Consider the following 16,817-nt stretch of genomic DNA (forward strand, 5'->3'; position numbering starts at 1 on the left):
TAACATCCTCAACCCAGGAGGGTGGGCAGGAGGGAACATATAGTCTCCAAACATATTAAGGTAGAACCCCAGCCAGTGACATCTTTTTCCATCTTACCTATTTGCATGTCATATTGTACTAACTCTTATGTATTGAAAGAATACACAGATGTGTCCTCCCTTCCCATAGAACTTCAAGTCTAGAGATCAATTCAGGGCAGTAACATGATCAGGAAGAGTCTCATCAACCATAGTAGGTAAACAGAGCATTTTTCCCTTCCTTTTCTACTCACAGGTTCTACCCAGTGCCAAACTTACATCAAAAGCTCAGCAAATACTGATTGATTAATCTCTTCTTGGCTATTGCAAAATGGTCTTAAGGGCCATCTCTTAGCTCTTCACTGGCCTCTGAGCTCTCTGCCAAGCAGGGCTCTGCAAAATAGTGACATCCCAAGGAAAATAACAAGATCAGCCTCACACTGCTACCAAGGAAAGAGGAAAAGTTGGTAGGAGAGTGACCTAAAGAACTTCTCTCTCTAGGTCCAGGTATTTGTTCATCTCTCCAAAAATGGGAATAGTGGAGACCATTTGCCAGGGATAGATTTTAATAGTCAAACTTGTACCTCAGCCTCCTAATGTTTGCACATAAATTTGTGGGGGTGAGGAGGGAGAGAAAAGGAGTATAGGAAACAAGGTGGTCCAGATGCTGTGTCCATGGTGATAATAATACCATTAAAGAGGAGGCTGGGATTCCTTGTCATCTAACCTTGTCCACATGACTGAGTCCACATGACTATCTAGCAGGCTTGGATTCCCAGGCTCCAGTGGCTACAGGGCTCCTTTCCAGCACTTCAATGTGGCAGAAGTGCTGATATCATGTAGAACAGACAGGATCATAGGCAGGGCTTTGTCTGACCAGGATAAGGCCCAAAGCAAAAGTCTTTGTCTCTGGAACCTCCTGATGATTGTTGTTTTACTCCTAGAACCCACCCACTGATCCCCATCCATCCCTAGTACCAGTCACGGCTGCTCTAGTATCTTGGCCCTGTCAACTGCTATAGGCCCTTATCAAGGAGGCCTCTGTTCATGGGGTGAGGTTAAGGGGTGGGTTCTGGTAGGAGGGTAAGACTGTAGTGCAGATTAGAGACTTAGGGAGATGGGGCCAGTTTCTCACTCAATGAGACCGCCTGTTATTTAGCTCTATTGTATAGGGTTCTTCTATCTCTCCCTTTGTCAGCTGGATTTAAGGGACAAGCTAGGAATTGTGCAGGGTACAATTGGTCTTTATCTACCATTCCTTTCTATGAAAGCCCTTCCTCTCTTCCCTTTGATGAGTTCCCAGATTCACACTGAATTTCCATCATGGAGCTGGTCCTTAAAGCGTGCCCAGGGCATGGGAAAGGAGGGAGGGCTTGGGAGCTCTTGGCTATTGCTTAAAGAGACAGCATCAGGATCAACACAGTCACTGGGATGGACCTGGATCTGAGTTGCAATGGTCCTGTTAATCTCTGTCAAAGAACATTGTGAGAAGTGCCTGAAGTTCTATTACAGATTGATTAGACTTATTTGGGGGAGTTTACAGGTAAATGTATCCAACTCTAAACTGATTTCTTTCCTTTGCTTGCATTTTGTCCACAGGACTTGGTTTATCCATTTCATTACTTGATAATAGGTAGCTTTGTTTTTTGATTCATAGATATAAGTTTGTTCTCCCAAACAAGATTCTCTCAAGAAAAGGGACTGGGCCTCCAAATTACTTCTATTTCTCATAGTGCTTAGGTCACTGCTAATGTGTTTAATGCTTGTGCTGAATCCACATAAACAGAAATAAAAGAAAACACTAGAGAGGGTCATTAGTTTTCTCTATGATCTCTCATCAAAGTCAGGCAGTTTAATCCAATTGAATTGCATTGGGTAATGTTATTACTATACAGTTCTTCTATGCCAACTCTACCATGTTTCTGTCTGTACTTAGCCTGGAAATGTGGGGATGTCTCTTCAGAGAGCCAAGGAACTTCTCTTCCTGATTTCTCACATGTTTCCTGAATCCACTTCACACCCTTTTAACCATGAAGTGTTCTGAAATGGAGATGTTGTGGTTTTAAGACTATTGTTCACACATCCCCAAGCTCATTTCTTGGTTTGTGAAAAATCAAAGTGAACCCAATGGACCTTTTTCAGAATTCTTTGTCACTTACTTTGATGAAAAGACAGTTTCTTGTATGTTCTGAGGTTTTCCAAGTTGGAATTCAAATTGATTTTTGCTTAGACTAAGATTCTTCACTTCTACTGAACTTAAATACCCTCAGAACAAATCTTTCATCTCAATCGTGAAAAGATGGACATCTAATGCTTACGCTGATATTGTTGAACTGTTTGTAGCTCAACAGTGATTGATTTATCCAAGGCTATTTATTTCAGACTTGTCATTAAAATCTCATTAAAGCCTACGTCCTTCTTGTCTCTTGATTTAAGCAACAGTGCAACAGAAAGAAGGGGACGAAAATTTATCTAAGCTCTAAGAAAACAAGGACAAATGGATGTAAAAAGAAAACATCACTTGGTGATTCACAGTTGCTCCCATGGCTTAGCCCTTTGTCACCCAGTAATAATACTACATATGACACTTTCTGATTGCTTGAATGATGGTCAAGGGATCAAATATACTAAGGATAATTTATCCTCTCATTTTATTTAAATTTTTTTAAATTATTTTTAGTCGTTGATGGACATTTATTTTATTTATGTGTGGTGCTGAGAATCGAACCCAGTACCTCACGCATACTAGGCAAGTGCACTACCACTGAGCCACAGCCACAGCCCCCAATTTATCCTCTAATTTTTAAAGGCAGGTTATCTTTTTTTTTAATTTTTTATTGTTGGTTGTTCAAAACATTACAAATTTCTTGAAATATCACATTTCACACTTTGATTCAAGTGGGTTATGAACTCCCATTTTTACCCCATATACAGATTGCAGAATTACATCAGTTACACATCCATTGATTTACATATTGCCATACTAGTGTCTGTTGTGTTCTGCTGCCTTTCCTATCCTCTACAATCCCCCCTCCCCTCCCCTCCCCTCCCCTCTTCTCTCTCTACCCCCTCTACTGTCATTCATTTCTCCCCCTTGTCTTAATGTGATGAGATGAAAAACCATCCTTAGTGTGTTGTTAAGAAGGTACATCAGCTAAAACTTAGAGTGAAATTATCTGTTTGCCTAGCAAGAGTTCAAGTTCCTCCATCTCTAATCATACCTGTACCACCACTTAGCCCTTCCCATGGTGAAAAGTCAGGGGTGAGTGAGTGGGCCCAGGATGGCCACTTGCTAGGGTAGATTACCCTCCTTACCCTGGGCTAAACAAACAGTCCTGCCATTGTTTTCTGGGTCTAACCCCTTCCCCACCCTAGGCCTGCAGGCCCTTTTAGAATACCAATGAGGCTCCTGAGATCTTAGGAAAAACAAGGCTTCTTTGTCTAGGGGAGCTATGGAGGGCTCTGTCCAAGCCCTGACCCTGTGCTGGGGAGAGAGGGAACACTGGGGTCACTGACCTTCCCCTCCCCCAACCCCCTGTCTTCAGATACCTTCTTTACTAGAAGAGTCAACAAGTTTGAGACTGGGGAGGAATAAGAAAGGCAGGGAAGGAAAATAATAGTACTGTTGACTTCCAAGTATCCGTTCTTGACTTACAGGATACATCTAATATTTTATTGAAAAAAAGAAAGGAGGATCAATTTCTGGAATGCCTCCTGAGAACAGTGATTAGTTTCAGCTGTTGTATTTTCGTCTCTAGCATATACGTGTGCATGTGCCCATTTGTGAACATGTGCGTGTGTGCACGTGTGTGTACAAACACTCCACAGGCCAGCACAGATGAAGTATTCTTATCAAGCATACTTGCAGAGTTCATGCTGAGTAAACAGCTTCCACTCACATTAGCACAGCTACAAACTGTTTCTTATGGAGGCCAAGTTTTCTGGCTGCAGAGCTTCAGTTCATAGAAAAGGAAAGAAACTCAATTCTGCTACAAATGTTTGCTATGTATTTCACTTGGCTTGGGCTTCCAAGCCTCCTCTCTAACATGATACATAAGGATCTTTGGAGAAGAAACTCTTTGAAGTTCAGGGAAGGGCTGTAATTTCAGGAGATAGTGGGTAATAGCTCTTACTCATTTTGTGGCTCTGGGAATAAAGACATGCCTCTATCTCAACTTTCCCATCATAGAGAAAATTTGGTCCTTGAAAATATGTTCACATTGATGCAGTTTAGCCATGCAGATCACGAAGTGTTCAAGCACTCAAGGATAAAAAGAAGCTGCAGTATTATTAAGAGAAGCAGGCAAAGGATTCCCATTTCCCCTGGTATCATGATATAGATAAGTGAACTTGTCTTGGCAGAATGCTTGAACATGAAAATCCAAACCTAAGACATTAATAGAATTAATTTTCATTCTATTCATCCAAAATAGCACATTCTCAGCACATTTGCTGATTATTTGTGTGTATGCATACTATATGAATAGATCTATAAGTTAGTATGAATAGAGAAATGCATATATTTAATTTATATGTGTATAAATTACATATAAAATATATAATGTGTATATGTACACATACATGCATATAGAAAGTTTGTGTGTGTGTATATATACATGTTTATACAAGTATATGTACACATACATGTATAAATTAAGAATTTTTGTTTGTGGAACTTAACATTTTCATTTTTCCACCTTTTAGGGATCTGGCCAAGAAGCCAGAGGGAACCATCCATTTACCCATCTAGTCAGTCATCTATTTGGCATTTGACATACTTCATTGCATATGACACCTTAGAAAATGGGATTAGTACTTGGGACATAGCTGCTTCCAGAGCCTGTGACTTGTATGCCTTTCTCATTTCTCAGCAACACTGGCATGGGGCTGGTGTATCAGATCTGAGAATCTTGGGGACTCTTAGCATTTTGAGATACCTGTGTGTCCCAAGTCCTAGTGTATTTCCCTCATGCCAGAAATATGTTTTATGCTTTGATGACTTTTTATAAACTTCCTTTGAGGCATACTGACAAAATTTCAGTGTAGGACAATGGGTAAGGGATGTTTGCCAAGCTGCAGTATGGGCTGGGGGGCAAAACAGCCATTCGAACTACCCCCAAATCACTAAGCCTACATTTTTAAAAAATTTTCTAACAGATACAACATTTTTATGCCTTTATTTTATTTATTCATTTTTATGTGGTGTGGAGGATCAAACCCAGTGCCTCGCACATACTAGGCAAGTGCTCTACCACTGAGCCACAACCCCAGCCCCACTAAGCCTATATTTTTTTTAAAAAATATTTTTTAGTTATAGATGAATGTGATACATTTATTTTATTTATTTATTTTTATGTGTGGCTGAGGATTGAACCCAGTGCCTTACACATGCTAGACAAGTGTTCTACCACTGAGCCACAACCCCAACCGCAACCCCAGCCCTAAGCCTGCATTTTTATTTTTGTAATAGTAATCTTCCTATTATCATTTCTTGTCCTATACCAGTTTCCTTTTTTCTTTGGAATCTTTCTCACATATCTAGACCAAGAAGAATTAAGCGTCTCTTGCAAAAATTATTCTCAATATTCAGCAACATCCAGGACATGAAATTTCCAATGTTTTTTCCACCTGGAATTCTCTTTAAGCCCAAATCCTGTCTTATAATACCAATATCTCTGGTTTTTACTCATCTCTTCTGAACACCAAGCACATTTACCCTCTATAATCATTTACTTGGCTGCTGGAATTGTTAGTTGAGAATATTACGTGTACCTAGTTAATTCTTCCTCAGTGAACTAAGTGCTCCCATCTGGTAGAGTCTCTATCTTTTCTGTCTTCATATCCCATAAAATACCCAGCACAATACTGGGCACAGAGTAAGCATTCCATAAATAATTGATGAATGACTGAAACAAACAGACTGGAACAACATAAAAAGAGGGACTGATTCCATAATCTCTTTGCCTTGCTACTTGAATTACTGAACTGTTTTTAAAATACCATAAGTTCTGGGAATTAAAGGTAAGGATTTATTTTCAAGAATGAAACAAAATAAGGATTTTATATCAATCTTACATTTCCAAAGCCCCAAATTCTAGATTCTCCTGATTTTAGACTCCAGGGTGATCACTTTATCCATATTTGGGAGCCTAGGAGCTGCCAGGTACAGCAAAGTGGCATGAGGGAATGAGCTACCTAATGTGCATGCCTGACTCTTTCCCCCTTTTCTTCCCCAGGTTTGTTAGAGTGCTGTGCAAGATGTCTGGTAGGGGCCCCATTTGCTTCCCTGGTGGCCACTGGATTGTGTTTCTTTGGGGTAGCACTGTTCTGTGGCTGTGGACATGAAGCACTCACTGGCACAGAAAAGCTAATTGAGACTTATTTCTCCAAAAACTACCAGGACTATGAGTATCTCATCAATGTGTAAGTACCTATCCTCCAACAGAAATTCATGTCTTTTTCCTTCTCTCCATCCTGAAGCTATAGAACTCATCAGTACCTTTGTGACTATAGGGAAAAGGAGTGGAGTGAGGCAGGATTCTTGAGTATTCTCTCTGTGTTCATATTCCACTTATACCACATCAGAAGCCCTAAATGAGGGGAGAGTACCAGATTCATAGAGAGGGTGGTCTGTCTGCCTGCCATTCCATCCTACCCACTCCTCATTTCCTCATCCATGTTCTATTCCTGCTGGATATGGTTAATATTGCTTGAGTTGCCTCCACAATGGTAGATATGGAGAACCCAAGGGAGGCACAATGACTAGATAGAGTGGGGTCACTTCTTGATTTGATACACTGCTTGCATCTGCTCAGGCTTAGTACTGAGTTCCTCTTGCTCCCAGAGCAGTTAGGTTACTGTTCTTTCATCTTTCCCTTTTTACCTAGCTCCTCCTTCCTGTGAGGTAGCATCTCTGAAGGATCAGGCAAGAAGGGAAGGGCCTTTGTTCTCTAGGTTGCAGGGTAAGCAGGGGTGGGTGGAGGAGCCTGTGCTTCTGGCCACCTGCTCTCTGTCTTCATTTCCTTCAATAAAGATAAGGTGAAACCCTGGAACACTGATTAGCGATTCCTCTAAAGAACCTCTATCCTTGTTAATGTGCCCATTTACATGTGTACCTCACTTGTGTGAGAAAAGATCTGCATCCTCAATGAATATGAATGTCTGGTCTCAATGCAGGATCCATGCCTTCCAGTATGTCATCTATGGAACTGCCTCTTTCTTCTTCCTTTATGGAGCCCTCCTGCTGGCTGAGGGCTTCTACACCACCGGCGCAGTGAGGCAGATCTTTGGCGACTACAAGACCACCATCTGCGGCAAGGGCCTGAGTGCAACGGTAACAGGGGGCCAGAAGGGGAGGGGTTCCAGAGGCCAACATCAAGCTCATTCTTTGGAGCGGGTGTGTCATTGTTTGGGAAAATGGCTAGGACATCCCGACAAGGTGATCATCCTCAGGATTTTGTGACAATAACAAGGGGTGGGGGAAAATTGGGCGTGAGTCTGTGGCCTCATCCCCACCCAAGACAAGGTCCTGTCTCAGGACCTGGCTTTTGAGTGAGGAAGCGATGGCCACAGCCGAACGAGAGGTCAGGAAGAACGTGGTGCCTGGCCGGCTTAGCCTCACTTCACAGATTCCCTAGAAAATTTCATCTTGAAATGAAAAACATGAGTTTTCTGGGATGCTTTGTATAATCAGACCATTTCTAAGCCATCTGTTGGTATCTCTTTACTCCCTTCTTAGCAGGGACCACAAGAGTGGATCTGACTGTACAAGAGTGTAAAATGCTCATGGGATTGAGTCTTAGACATCTGATCTGAGAGGGAGAGTGGATCATAGAAATTAAATAATTGACTTCGAGGTGGAATGCATAATATTCTGGGATCTTACACTGTTGGGGGTCCCAGACTGAATTAGAGTAGACTTGCATATTTAATGTTTTGTCTCTGCCCGAGGGCTATCCATGCTTCTAATAAGACATACATGGGTTTTCAGTTGATCTTTCAGGGGCTGGGCTGGGTTATGGCTCAGAGGTAGAGTGTTTGCCTATAAGTGCAAGGCTCTGGGTTCTATCTTTAACATCACAAAAAAATTGGGGGGGCTAAATATGTGCGGGTTGTGGCGATCTCTTTTTGTGGCCAGCAGTTAGCTTAGAAGGGTTTTTATATCTAAAATTTAAATTTCCTATTGGCTTTGCTCAATGACTAGGGAACAAAAATCTTGTGACTAGGAACATTTTCTAAGCTCAGCCTAAGGCACAAAATGGCACGACTTTCTTTCAAGATCTGTTTTGATTTCTTTACACCTTATTTGCCCAAAAATTTCCCTGAAGCCTCTCTAACCCAGGGATCCTCCTCACTCCAACCCCCACCCATTCCCCCTACCATCCCTCATACTTGGGGCCGGTTCTCTAGTAAATACTGCCAGTGATACATGGCAGAGATGCCCTGTTCACTAATTTCATTTGGGGGAGATCTCTGGAATCTGGTTTCATTGGCTTATGCCACTCCAGGGTCTCCCAGTTTGTATTTCAACATCTGCAGGCTGATGCTGGTTTCTAACCACCCCATGTCAATTGTTTTAGTTTGTGGGCATCACCTATGCCCTGACCGTTGTGTGGCTCCTGGTGTTTGCCTGCTCAGCTGTGCCTGTGTACATTTACTTCAATACATGGACCACCTGCCAGTCTATTGCCTTCCCCAGCAAGACTTCTGCCAGTATAGGCAGCCTCTGTGCTGATGCCAGAATGTATGGTAAGTTAGGGTATGGGTGTCTTAGCTCCCCTACTAACTATGGAAGTGACATATTTGTTTCTTTTCATAGGGTAAAGGGGTGGTGATTATGAGAGAAATATAATATGATGAACACTTGGGTCTTAGATTGTTAATCCCTTCCCACTGAAACCAGAGATGTTTCTTCCCTGGGAAGGGTACTTGGAAGTGGTGGGAGTTTTCTTGGCTATTCATACTGCTTGCTCTATTCTGATGGACTGCTGTTCCTAACCCCAAAGCAGCACATTTCAATAACAAACAGAAGATTTCGTAACTATTGAGTACCACCTTTGATTTTTTTGTAAGTCTCTAGAAAAGAGGACCCTGATTGTTGGCAACATGCAACTTTACAACCAGGATAATTAGAGAAGGCTCTAGGGGAAACTCTTCAATGTGGCCCCATATTCCATGAAACTTACCATGGTTGATTTGTGCATCTTCCTTAGGTGTTCTCCCATGGAATGCTTTCCCAGGCAAAGTTTGTGGCTCCAACCTTCTGTCCATCTGCAAAACAGCTGAGGTAAGTGGTCCATTTGGTCTATTTTGCAATAGAATGGCAAATACCATAGAAATGTCTATCTGTGGCCTTCAATTTTCAAGACTCAAATTTCTCTTTGTTGGATTTGGAGTTAACAGATTGTCCCTCTACAAAATATTGCGTAAGTATGCTTGAGCCAATGAGCATGGGTGGTGAAAACAAATTCCCAAAATTTTCTCCCCTAAAAAAGAAATGTGTAGCTTTAGGTAAATATAGAGCTTAATAGCAGAATTCCCCAAATGAAAATTTAGATTCTTTTAGTTAAAAACCTCATCAAAAGAATGGGCTGTGTGCAGAGACACACATGGTTTCTATAAAACACTTTCAATTTGGAACTTCTTAATCTCTAATGAGAGGTAAAATAAGTACATTTGAAAAATGTACTATTGAGAATAGATATTATACACAAATGAGGCAGGGGAATAAAAGTAAATCCTGGAGAGGAAGGCAGTAAACTATTTCTTTTTCTTTTTTGGTACTGGGGATTGAACCCAGGGATACTTTACCACTGAGCTATATCCCCAGCCCTCTTTATTTTATTTTATTTTTTTTTAATTTTGAGAAAAGGCCTCACTAAGTTGCTGGGATTATGGGTATGTGCCACTATGCCTGGCTTGTAAACTATTTCTTTGAAGGCAAAGTATTGACTTTAAACTTTGAGATTATGGGCATAACTATAGGGAATAAGTTGATTCTTTGGTAGCACTATCATTATTTTATGAGTCTTTTGTGTTCTGGGTACTATGGTATACATTACAGATTGGGAGGTCTACATTTAGAGAAGTGAAAATAGTAATTAGAAATGCAGAATTAACACATAAGGACGATATCAACATGTTTGAAAAACTGCATTTGTAATTAATAGTGGAGCATATTTTTTGCTGCTACAAGAAATAGTTTTTCCTCTTGGATTTTTCTACAGTTCCAAATGACCTTCCACCTGTTTATTGCTGCATTTGTGGGGGCTGCAGCCACACTGGTTTCCCTGGTAAGTAGTTTTTGAATGATTTTGCAAACAAATGGTCCTGAGATAGCTTGGGTATGATTATGCTAAAAGACAAGAAAATGACTCCTTTCAAATATGAAATGCTGGAGAGAATCTACTAGGAAGATATAGTAAGGTATAGGGCTATATATTTCTTCTTTGGGTTGGCAAGGCAGAAATACTTCAGGAATTAGATGGGAAGAAGGAAAGTGGCATTGAGAAAAGAGAAGGTAAGAGATTAGTCATGACTGATAATTTAGAGCATTTATGAATCATGTAATATTGCCAAGTGCATTGCAGTGAAAATTATAGTTAATTCTCAACACAGCTGAGTCTGATTGGTGACAAGAACACTGAAAATTGCTAACATGATTTGCTATAGCTTAGGATTCTATGTACTATAAATATGAGTCCATTTTGAAACTCTCCAGTGGATCTGCTTACTCTCAGGGAAATACTGGAAGGACCTCCTAACATTATTAGAATTGCAATTCTATGTTCCAGGTCTTTCCCATAGTGTTACAGTGCAGTGTTAAATGAAGTTTGCTTCATTCACTATGAAGATTAAAAACCTAAGATATTAAGGGGTAAATCAATTTACCTGAAGTCATTGAATAAACAATGAACAGAAAAGAATGAGATCATAGAATCCTCCTCCTATTGCTGAGGCTTTCATACAAAGTCAACTAATTTCTCACTTAGTAAAATAGAGCAATCAGCAGGGGAAGGCTATGTCTACACCAAACAGCCTATGACTGCAAGTCACGCTGATGTATGGATGTGGCAAAAGCCATGCATTGTTCACTTCCTTGAGGAAAACTCAATGCTAGGTCAAGCATAGTTTTGACATAAGTCCTTATTGATTCAACTCTCCAGTAGTGGGCCATTGAAAGGAAATGTCTCAGGGAGGATTTCTAATCAGCATGTAGAGAGAAGCCTGGGATGTGCTATCTTATGAAGAGCAGGATTTTCCCCTTTATTCAGTTATGATTTCATTTCTCCCCTTCCTCACTCCCAAAAGGATTTGAGTAGGGAGAGCTTCCTTGTCTACTGTCACTCATATTTTTTCCTGTTCCCTACAGCTCACCTTCATGATTGCTGCCACTTACAACTTCGCTGTCCTTAAACTCATGGGCCGAGGCACCAAGTTCTGATGTTCCATAAAAATCCCCCTTTGTCTAATAGCAAGGCTCTAACCACACAGCCAACAATGCTGCGTCTCCCATCTTAACTCTGCCTTTGCCACTGACTGGCCCTCTTCTTACTTGATGAGTGTAACAAGAAAGAAGGGTCTTGCAGTGATTAATGTCTCTCTGTGGACTCTCCCTCTCATGGACCTCTTTTAGTCATTTTTCTTCACAGCTGGTTCCTGCGAGAAATGGGAAATGCCCGAGAAGGTGACTCCCCAACTGCAAGTCACAAGGAATGGAGGCTCGAATTCAATTTCCATGTAACTCCTGAGGACCAGTCAGTGCTTTCTTCTCAAAGGGCACTTCCACTGATAGAAACAAAGTGGAAAGAAAGATGCTCAGGTAGAGAGAAGGAATGTCCTTGGTCCCCTTGCCATTTAGAGGAGCCAAATATATTCTCCTTGGTGTACAAAACAGGAAAATCATTCCTGTATCCCTATTACCACTGAAGATAGAAGAAAAAAACAGCAAAACATTAAGAGCATTTTCCCAAATCTGCCTGTTGCATCTGGGAGAAGGGGGTCAAAGCAAGGATCTTTCACCCTTAGAAAGAGAGCACTGACCCTGATGGTGATGAACTCTTGAAGCCCTAACTCAGCCAACCTTACTTATAGCATAAGGGAGCGCATAGTGTCTGTGTAGACAAAGAGGGCATCTGGCCTTACACCTCGTTAGGAAGAGAAACAGAGTGTTGTCAGCATCTTCTCACTCCCTTCTCCTTGATAACAGCTACCATGACAACCCTGTGGTTTCCAAGGAGCTGAGAATAGAAAGAAACTAGCTTATGATGAAAAACAGACTGGTCTAAGGAGCAGCAGTTACTGTTGGCTAACGGTGTAACTCAAGATGGCCCTCTGGTAGACACAGGATAGATAACTTTTTGGATAGCATGTCTTTTTTCTGTTAATTAGTTGTGTACTCTGGCCTCTGTCATATCTTCACAATGGTGCTCTTTTCATGGGGTTTTATCCATTCAGTCTTAGTAGGTGATTTGAAGATCTTGATTTGTTTCAGATTGATGCACATTTCACAGTTTCCAGTTTGTTTATTGCTTGTTTGGGGTTGTATCAGAAAGGGCTAGAGAATGATTTTTGGATTATAATTCTTTTAGAAAGAGGAAAGTTGAAGAGTAAGCATAACAAATGATATTTACAATTAGCTAGGTGCTTGAATCTGTTGGAATTTTTTATAAATATTCTGCTGATTGCAGAAACAGATCTGATGAATCTGAACCTCAATTTGAATAACCTGTTTGATCGTTCTTTCTAGCTAATGGGAGATGATTTACTTAGCAGTGTTTTCTTGGTGTGTTAAAAGTTAGGTTTAGGTTTAAGGTAGAGGTTATTTTCTTCTGGTATAGATCACATAATAGAATGTACCAGCTGTCAGCTATTCAGTTAGTAAGCTTCCATGGAAAAGGACAGACAGAAAGAGTTTAAACCTGAGTAGTTCCCAGTCTTTTCCTGTTTTTGTTAACTTTGGGTAGATAAACTTATCTGATTGGTTGTTATTGAAAGGACATTTTCTACTGTAGCTCTTTTGTTGTAAAGAGTTACTTGCTCTTTTCCCCAAAAGTGGTCTCAGCAGTGTTTAAGGAGATACAAAATCTTTACAAAAAGACACTTGATACTTGTTTTCATACCAGTATACAAGATAAGCTTCCAGGCTGCATAGAGGAAGGAGAGGGAAAAAGTTTTATGAGAAACCAATCAAGATCAAGGGAAGTGAAGTAATCTGTACCTTGTGTTTTATTTTGATTTAATAACATAATAAGTAACCAACCCTCCCCTGAAGACCGCACGTGCATACATACACACATGTACACACACAAAGAGAGTTAATCAACTGAAAGTGTTTCCTTCATTTCTGATATAGTATTTCAATTTTAACACACATAAAGAATAAACTTTTAGAAACTTATCTTACAAAATGTATTTTATAAAATTAAAGAAAATAAAATTAAGAATGTTCTCAAACATTGTGTCCTTTGAGTGAATTGTTCTGTTTGATCTCATGATAGAAACTTAAGAATTGTATCTTGTTGAAGAAGTTTATTTTTCAGGTTACCTAAGTCATTCTCAAACTACTTCTCTGAAATAAATAGTAGATAAATAGATCACTTCCATTTTTATAGCTGGAGACACTAAGAAATAGAGGCAAAGAAATTTTCCCAAAAAAATCCAGTGAGTGCCCCACTGTGCAGCCCAGCTGCCCCTGTCTGCAGTCTGGGCCCCATGTCCTGTGCTAGCCCCTCTGACAGGCTCCTGACATGGCTAATGGGCATGTGTGCCCAGTAAAGTTGGCTGCCCAGTTGCAAACCAGGTACACTCAGGAAGGCACCAGTGACCGTTACCACCCTGTCCAGAAGGGACCACAAAGAGTGAAGCAGAGAGGCAGAGCCTGTGAAGGCACATTGGCTGCTCTGGTCCTCAAAGAATTTGGTGTATCAGAGGATGTATGAATCTACTGCAAATGCATAACTCCAATATTCACATGCAGGAATTCTCACCCCCAGGTGTTGGTAGTAAGAGGTAGAGCTTGTGGGGCTCCACCCTCTCCAATGGGATTAATGTCCTGTGAAGCTTCCAGAGCTGCCTGGCCCTTCCATCTCTCCTATCACCATGGAGACGGCATCCTTGAGTAGTGGGCCCCAAGCAGACACTGGGTATGCCTCTGCCAGCACTTTGATTTGGATTTCCCAGCCTCCAGAAATAATAAATTTCTGTTGTTTATTTTTTAAAAAATAAGTACACTTGCAGAGCTTGGGCTAGAACTCCAGGTCTTGGTACCAATTCATCACCTATTTAAAGGTTTCTTCTATCTTTGAAGTTGGGTGTGAGCGTTCTGCTAATTCAAATAGGTTACCTCTTCACTGTCCTAGTGGTGCTCTAGCCCCTGGTGTGTATAGGATTAAATTATTACCTTTACTTTAAATTCTTTGGCCACTTCAATAATGATAGTGTGGTGCTTCATACATGACTAATACTTAGTTTTGTCTGGAAAGTACTAGATGAAAGGTTTGAAGCTTTTTTAAAGAGATGGGCCTTTAGCTATCTTGCCCAGGCCAACCTTGAACTCCCCAGGCTCAAGCAGCCTCCCAAGTAGCTGGCACTGCAAGTGTAGGCTGGGTATAATGTTTACAGGGCAGAGCAGATAAGTCAAGGGCAATGTAAATGTAAACAGGTTGTGGCAGGGCACCATTTAAATAAATTAGTGACACCCACTTCCCTGGATAGCTTAGCCCACTAGTCCACCTGACATAGCATTAAAGCCCCGTCACAACCCTAGGTTAAAATTTGGCACATTTGGGCTGCAGACTGATGACCAGCCTAAGGAAAGATATCTTAAAATTGCTGTAGACTCTCTGCCCCATAGTTGAAGCTAGCAAAGAGCATGATGGGTGAGAATGGAGGCTTTAGCTGGAGGCAACAAGTCAGTCAGTAGTTAAGGAGCTCCGTTCAAAAGTAGTTTCAAAGTAATCTGATTTCTACTTCACCACAATTAATATTCTGCAAGGGAGTCTGGTTGAATGACTTTAAGACAAAAAGAATAAAAATATGACAAGGACTTATTTTTAGACACTGGCAAACAAGGGCACAGCACCATATTTTGGAGAATTGATTCAGGGTGCTACAGAATGAAAGTATTTTTGCCTTAGAGGAGCTGAAAGCCAGTTCCCAAGAAAGCTGTGTTTTCCATCTGCCCTTATTTGGCTCTGCCCTCTGGGACAGATCTATAGATGGAGTTTCCAGGCTCTCAGAAGCTGAGAGCATCTCCAGTCTATCAATTGAGCTCATTGTTCATAGCTCTCCCACACACCATAAACCTCCTTTCTGAGAAATGAAAGAGCTCTCTTTGTGCTTAGATCAGCCAAAGATCAAGATGCAGCAGTATAAACAAGAAACATTTTCTTACAGCATCAGTTGTATGGCTTTTTCCAATTTTCAGGGTCAGTACTGAGTGTAGTTATGCAGCGTGTGAAAGCTGCACTTTGTCCAAAGCAACATTGGGTCATTCATCCATTCTTGTATATATTTATTGAACACCTACTAAGCTTTGTGATAAACCCTGGGAGGTTCACATTTGGGACTGTGAATAGAAAGCTGATGGAAACATGATCTTATATCAAGGGTCTTTCTCAGCTTCATCCACAGCAAAGAAGTCTCCCAGGGTGGCTAGAGTGGAGGCAGGGAGCATTCAAAAGGGAATCTGATTGGCTGACTGCAATGGGCATCTGACTTTTCCCCTTAGTATGTGGGAGAGGTAGTGGTTAAGGGTCATGACTTCAAATGGCTCTGGTTTTCTAGGGCCCTGATAAAAACAAAACATCAATTTAGAATCTTAAAAACTTGTGACTTGCTCTCCCTGTTACTCTGCTCCTTGCCTTACATGTGACAGTATTTGTGCACACCCTGGCACAATGCATGTGCTTGCTTCTACCCACTCCATCATTTGAGGAGTCAGAGGGCACATGGATCAGGATCTGTATAAACACAAACAATTCAGCCTGACTTTTCCTCCCCATCAAGCCTAAATCTCAGAAGCCAAGGAAGGGAAATATAAGTTATAATGTCCTTTTTTCTTTGAATTTCCTTACAGAATTTCCTTATAGTGAATACAGATAGTGTGTCTATTTATATCTTTAAAAGCAATACTTAGCCTTTTTTTGTACTAGGGATTGAACCCAGGGGCATTTAACCACTGGGCCACATCCACAGTCCTTTTTAATTTTTAATTTTGACACAGGGTCTCATAAGTGCTTAGGGCCCCCTAAGTTGCTGAGGCTGCCTTGAACTTGCAATCCTCCTGCCTCAGCCTCCCAAGTCGCTGTTACAGGTGTGTGCCACCATGTATGGCATGGCATTTTCCTACATCAATAAGTAGGTAAGTAATTCAATGTCCTTAATTCAATCTCCTTAAATTGGGAAAGATTTTCCTTGTTCACTCCATTGCTTTGAACCAAGCAGCCATACCCTGCATTATTTTCATTGTTCCACAATGAAATTTGCTATTTATGTGTTCCTGATCTGGTACTCCTTGAATTGATCTACTTTATTTCAAAGGAAAAAAAATAAGATAAACTCATGAATAATTTACAGATTAAAAAATAATCCAACTTTAGCATTTTATTCAAACTTTTGACATGTTTATTTAACAAATCCTTTTTGCCAAGTGTTATGCTGGATGTTTTTAAAAGCTCAATAAAAGATAAAAAGGGTTACAAAGGGAGATAGGAAGCATAGTGAATAATGAGACTACCTATCCTTTGGAAAAAGATAAAATCAGGGAGAAATTTGTGAGTTCCAAAAGAAACAAAGGT

The 16,817-nt window shown here is 40.8% G+C and overlaps 1 protein-coding gene across 2 annotated transcripts in view; it reads left to right on the top strand.

Moving 5' to 3' along the window:
* Positions 1-13,473, top strand: part of Plp1 (proteolipid protein 1) — a 54,299-nt gene extending 40,826 nt beyond the window's left edge. The window contains exons 3-8 of one of the 2 annotated variants that reach the window (XM_058571602.1): positions 6,255-6,441; positions 7,195-7,456; positions 8,598-8,766; positions 9,231-9,304; positions 10,245-10,310; positions 11,390-13,473. In XM_058571602.1, the coding sequence (XP_058427585.1) occupies positions 6,255-6,441; positions 7,195-7,456; positions 8,598-8,766; positions 9,231-9,304; positions 10,245-10,310; positions 11,390-11,461 (830 nt within the window). In that variant the 3' untranslated portion in view covers positions 11,462-13,473. The remainder of the gene's footprint in view (positions 1-6,254; positions 6,442-7,194; positions 7,457-8,597; positions 8,767-9,230; positions 9,305-10,244; positions 10,311-11,389) is intronic. The other variant, XM_046420775.2, reaches the window with a different exon arrangement.
* The last annotated feature ends 3,344 nt before the right edge of the window (positions 13,474-16,817 follow it).

This window comes from Marmota monax, unplaced genomic scaffold (assembly GCF_021218885.2).
Source record: "Marmota monax isolate L192 unplaced genomic scaffold, Marmota_monax_Labrador192_F-V1.1 WCK01_AAM20220418_F8-fsc00050, whole genome shotgun sequence".
Classification (NCBI taxonomy): domain Eukaryota; kingdom Metazoa; phylum Chordata; class Mammalia; order Rodentia; family Sciuridae; genus Marmota; species Marmota monax.